The 5895-nt window shown below is 43.9% G+C and overlaps 1 protein-coding gene across 2 annotated transcripts in view; it reads right to left on the reverse strand.

The window, feature by feature from the left end:
- ATL3 (atlastin GTPase 3) overlaps positions 1-4298 on the reverse strand; it is a 54646-nt gene extending 50348 nt beyond the window's left edge. Inside the window, exon 1 of one of the 2 annotated variants that reach the window (XM_024133188.3) lies at positions 4279-4298. Coding sequence is in view for 1 of the 2 variants with exons in the window: in XM_024133187.2 (XP_023988955.1) it covers positions 3943-3988 (46 nt within the window). In the remaining variant the exon portion in view is untranslated. Of the gene's footprint in view, positions 1-3942; positions 4234-4278 lie in introns of those variants that run through there. The other variant, XM_024133187.2, reaches the window with a different exon arrangement.
- Positions 4299-5895: the final 1597 nt, after the last annotated feature.

Genomic DNA, 5895 nt, shown 5'->3' on the forward strand with positions numbered 1-5895 from the left:
AAAGGACTCCAATAGTTGATATGGAAGCTACAACATTTTTTCTAATTACTTTTAAAGTACTGACGTATCCTTTACTTTGGACACAACACACCTTAATCCAGACTAACCAAAAGGTTTAAGTATGCCTATTCAAACAATCGCTGTATGATTGGATTCAATGGAGAAGCTCTGCACTAAAACAAAAACAGACAACCCAAATAGAATGGCTGAAAGACTAACAAGTGAAATTAATTATTATAGGGACAAATTTGTAGAGATCTGAGCAAATTACAGCGCTGATTCTTCCTAGAATTATTTCTGAATTTTCAAAGGACTGAAAGAAAAAAAAAAAAAGTAGCTGCACAGGCTAAATAAAAGTAGATGAGACTACTGAATTATAATTGGCCTTTCTGCTCCTATGGAAAATGTAAATTTTAAGAAATAAGTTCTATCAGAAAAAGCATTATGGGGAAAAAAGTTTAAATGTCCCTCAAATACTTGAGAAGACCATCTGAACAGTGATAAATTCAATGAAACTAGTTATTTGGAAGCAATTACAATTGCTATTTCAGATAATTCAGACAGAATTTAGTAGATCAAATCAACAGTTTAGACCAGGGTTTCTCAACCTCAGCACCACTGATATTTTGGGCTGGATAACTCTTTGCTGTGGGGAGCTACCCCATTCACTGCAAGATATTTAGCAGCACCTCTGGCCTCTACCCACTGGATACCAGTAGTACTTCCTCCCGATTGTGAGACCCAGCAATGTCTCCAGACATTGCTAAGTGTCCCAACCAGGCAAAATCGCCCTGGGTTAAGAACCATTGGGGTAGAGCCAGCCTCAGTACTCATCCTTACTGTCCAGAGAGTTTTGAAAAGCAAATCCTAACTACGGTTATAGAAACATTTCACTGAGTAGCATGCATGACTCAGGGTAAAGTTATGACCTGAGTTTCCCACTCTCCTTTTGAAATACCACATTTTCTAAAGGGTAAAAGCAACACACCTAAAAACAGAAGCATACCATTTTCATGCCTTGTTCTTACTGGCAGTCTTTAAAGTTCCTAATTCACAGAGAAGGCCAAAGAAAACACATCATCATATGTAAGGCTAAGTACACTAAAGCCCTCAGCCAACTCTACAACTGCTGGGTGTGGCTCTTTTTTGGTGATGGTGAGGGAGTGCTTTCATACACTGTTTTGTCTCAAGGCAGTAAGCATGCCAGTAGATACACGTATATTTTTAAGGTTGTTTCAGTGAAAATTCTATTTAAATGCAAAACAGAATAGGGGAAATTTGTACCTTAGCACAGAATGCTGAACAAAACCACATTTTCTTTGTCAATTAAGAATTCTGTAGTGCTTAATGGATTTAGGAAAATCAACTATGACTAAACAGTACCAAAGATTCAGAAATGCAGAGACTGGGCTGAAACTAAAAATGATGCCAGGCTATACTACAGGCATCTAATTTAATACAGGTATTTAATAGAATAGATGCCAGGCTATTCTATTAAAAAGATAATCTTTTTAATAGAATGAATTCAATATTCATCTTATTTTACTTTACCCTAAAAATAAGACCACCACCAAAATCAATCTGGTTACCTGAAGGTTTTAATTACCTGTATTCCAGTTGAATAAGACTTTCTTAACTGGCAATATTTGATTTGGAGTCCTTATCATTTCAAGACAAAAAGAGTTAATCTACTTCTTTGCTTATTCACCTACTATACCACTAAAACCTAATTTCTGATTTGTAATATATTGATACTTTATCTGTGAAATGTATGTAACACATTCTAACAATCAAAACATTCTAACAATTCAAACACATACCAATAAAAGGCATTCTTTAGATATGTGCAGGGAAGAGTATCAACTCAATACAAAAATACTGATATTACAGATTATACTTCCTATAAAGTAATAAATCAATTCAAATTAAGCAACCACCTACAGAGAAATTTGTATATATTAGTAAAGAAATTAAATCACTTGGGTTTTGGGGTGTTTTTTTTTAACTGTTGCCTAGCCCCTCAATATATTAAATCAGAAGCTGGGAGTGGGCCCCAAGCACTGGCAGGTTTTAAAAACCCCAAGTTATTCTAATGTGCAGCAGGAGGGCTGAGAACCACAGCTCTACAGCAATTAAAAGACTTTTTTCTTTTAACTAAAAGTTTTCCCCTCATTTTCCCCCCTTGATATATTTTAGAGAATATGCTCCTAGAATCTCAAAGATAAGTCAGGAGAATGTTTTAAAATTCAGACTAACTTTAAACTGTAATTGTCTTAAACAATTTCTCAGTATAAGACACAAGGCCATAGCAAGTTTAACAGGCATGCCAAGTCATTGCAGGTAAATTTTAAACCTCAAACAAGATCACACAACCTAGGGTTCCCTAAGATACTTGAAAGAAATCTTAGGACCAAACTGTGAGTAATGACTACCACCGGGGAATTGAGGAAGTAGAGATGACTTTTTATTTCTTGCTTCTTACAATTCTCTATTATTTCATTTTAAATAACTAGTGAGTATACCTTTTATTTTATGACTTAGGAATCATAAAAATGAAAAATGCCTGTGCTACGCCATAGAAAACCAATTCTAAAAAAGCCTAATCTAAACGAGTCCTATTTAGTGAAAACTAAGACAATCATGCTAGTACACATCATCACATTTATCCTTACTTTTTACTACTTTTAATTTTATGATTACTCCAATAAGACAGTAAACAACAGCTAATAAAACAACCTGCTCTACTAGTGTAATGCTTCATTAGGTAGAGATCTTTTTCAATCAAGTGTTTTCTTTACAGGTGTTAAAGCAGCAACAGAGATTTCTATACTATGAGCTGGTTTCTGTGGCGATTGAAAAAAACACTAATTTGAAATTCAGTACACTGCAATGCTGAATACTTGTCGCGGTTTAAAACTACGTAGGTTTTGCTTCTCCAAAAGCCAGCCAAAATGTGAAACCACGTTTTTGGTCCGTTAGTTCTTTTCTCTCCTTCCCAAAACATTCCATCCAACTTCGTATTCAAATCTGAGGACTAGGATTTATTAAGAGTCTTCAAACAATGTTCTTTTCTGCTTTTTTTTGCCTTTAGATTTCGCAAGTGAAAACTTCTGGCCATTTCAACAGCACACACAGCAAACAAGAATAAAGCCAGGAAGAATGACAGATGAAATTTAAATCCATGAATTTATGGTGACTGTTTTTTCTTCAATACTTTCCCTATGCTTTGTGTCTTCAAGAAAGCAAAAGAACAACGTACTGTGCCAAACGTACTAAAAGAACGTCCTAAAAATCAATTTAGGCCACATTCTTTTATTTCCTTTAGGGAGATAAGTGCGGGTTGAAAATCGACTTCCCTAATACCTCCTGTAGCTCCAGGTCTTTAGGATAAAAATACAGCTTCCAGCTCAAAGACGCTTCGCACCCCTTCAGAGCTTTTTAAAAGGCTGAACAATAAAGCATCTACCTTCCCCACTCCCTGGGCCCGTTAATACGGCCAGAGCCACTCGGCCCAAGGTTTCCCGGCCCGCGAGCGAACGAAGCGCCTAGGCAGGGAGAGGGCAGCAGCCCGGAGCGCCCAGCTCAGCCTCTAAACGCCGCCCCAGGACCACCGACCCTCGGGGGCCGCCCCAGGTGGGGAGCGGAAGGGCCAGATGGGCGGAGGCAGCGCCGAGGGGCACTAACGGCCTCCTCCGGGCCCAGGGCCCGACCCCCGAAAGCGGCCGCTCCCAGCCGGTAGCAGAGGAAGGCGCCGCCCGCGTCCGACTGGCCCAGCCCCGCGAGCAGCCCCCGGACCCGAATTCGTCGGCCAAGGGACCCCAGCGGTCCCAACCCCGGGACGAGGAAGGGCGGCGGCGCGGGCGTCCGGTCTCCTCGAAACTATAGCAGGGAGGGCAGCGGGGGTGGCCACGGAGCGGGCTCGGGGGAAATAGCGCGCCTCACCTGCTCCTCCCGATGCAGCCACTACCACTCGCTGAGGGGACAACATGGAGCCTCCGCCTCCAGCAGAAGGAGCAGGGGCTCAGAGAGGGGCGGAAACGAACCAGGCCCTGGCGGCGGGAAACGGGCGTGGCCTGGGCTCTACAAAAAACTAGGGAGAAGGAGAGGCGCGCGAAACCACAAGACGGCGCGTAGACAGCGGGCTGGCGAGGATCAACCGGCAGCCCGAGGTGCAGCGAGCGCCGAGCCAGCTGAAGCGGGAAACCGCACGCGGCCGAATGCTGCCACCGCCCGACGCGTGTGCGCGTGCGCCGGAGTCCGACACTCTCTGCCGGCTACCTGGGGCTGCGCCCTGGGGGCAACCGTCCTTTGGGAATTGTAGTCCCACGCTCTCTGGGTACCCTCCAACGGTTCCCATTCTGCGCACTCATCCGGGCGGGAAGGAAGCGGAAGAGAGGGATGGGGATTGCCGCGGCTCTTCGACGACTGAACTACAACTCCCAGCAGGCTGTGCAGGGAGCGGTGGGCCGCCCAGTCATCCCGGCCCTGCCCTCACTAGCCTTGAGGCCAGGCCCCCAGCGGACGCGTTGGTGGAATCGGCCTCAGACCGCTTGCTGGCAGCGTTTGAGACGGTTTCGGTGTTTAACGCTGGCCGGGGCCACAGGTCAGCGGCACTCTGCCCTAAGGACCGAAGGGAGGCCTCAACCCTGGGTGACGTGAGCATCGCTGTTTTTTTAAGTGATTTTGACTTCACAAGGAGAGGGGGTCGTGACTTAATTATCACCATCAGCAACTTCGCCCCATATTCCCGTCCCTGTCCAAGCCTGATGGCGCACCATAGCCACTCTAACAGCTAACGTAAGAACTTACAGGCAAAGTCCTTCCACTGGCTTTGTCCAGTCTAAGCCATGGCCATATTTTGTAAATCTCCGGCTTAGAGGAGCTTGTTTTGGAGCTGCTTTTGGCAATCACACTCTTACTTAAACTGTATGGTACGATCAGTACAAAACAGGGTTCTCCAAAAATGCTTTTATTCACGCTTCACGTGTGATTGAGAAAATGTCAGTTGTCACAATTGAAGAATATTGTTATTTTGGATTCGCTGGGGTAGGGGCAGTTGTCTTGGGGCTAAATAGCTGGTGGAGCTTATGAGTGGCTAAAGCCTCTAGCTCCCTCCCCCCCACTGCTACCGCCTCTTGGCATCACCATTGCCTCATTCACTCGACAAATTATTCCACTTTCTTTCTTCTGCCTTGACGTTAACTATTATAACCTACCCAGAACCTCCTTCCAGCTATCTCTAGGCCCTGCCACGCCCTTGAGCTGTTTTTCACTCCCCGAGTGATTAGACCAGAAGTAAAAAGGTAAAGATAATTCTACCTAATCTTACCTGAAGAGGTCCTGTTTTGATTTCTTTTCCCCTGCACCTTCTGATTCTCTGCAAACTCTCAAGATTATTTGAATACCCTCGTCCAGGCTTTATATTTGAGTCTAGGTTAGATCTAAATTAACTCTGGCCAGCAAGAAACTAGATGAGAACCTCAAGACTAGTGGTTCCTGGGGTCTCACATTGGGTGTGCAGAAAGCAGGACCTACAGGATGTGACACAAATCCAGGGCATTATGAGGCATGCTCAGAAGAGAAAGGGGCCAGAGGCTAATGACTTGTCACAATTGCAACATGCAGTGTAAGAATTTAAATTGAGCATACCTCCCAGCATTCTATATTCCTCTTCCCCCTCCTTCTCCATAAGACTTCTCACCATCTAACTTTAAGTTTTAACTTTTATTTTTGTTTGTCTCTTCCCACTAGAATATAAGTTCCAAATGGACAGGAATTTTTGTTTTGGTTCACTGCTATATCTCCAGTGCCCCCAAACAGTGCCAGGAAGATGGTAGAAACTCAAATATTTATTGAATGGAAGAATAAAGAAGGTATACGTTAGGGACTTCCCTG

This window comes from Physeter macrocephalus, chromosome 16 (genome assembly GCF_002837175.3).
Source record: "Physeter macrocephalus isolate SW-GA chromosome 16, ASM283717v5, whole genome shotgun sequence".
Taxonomy (NCBI): Eukaryota; Metazoa; Chordata; class Mammalia; order Artiodactyla; family Physeteridae; genus Physeter; species Physeter macrocephalus.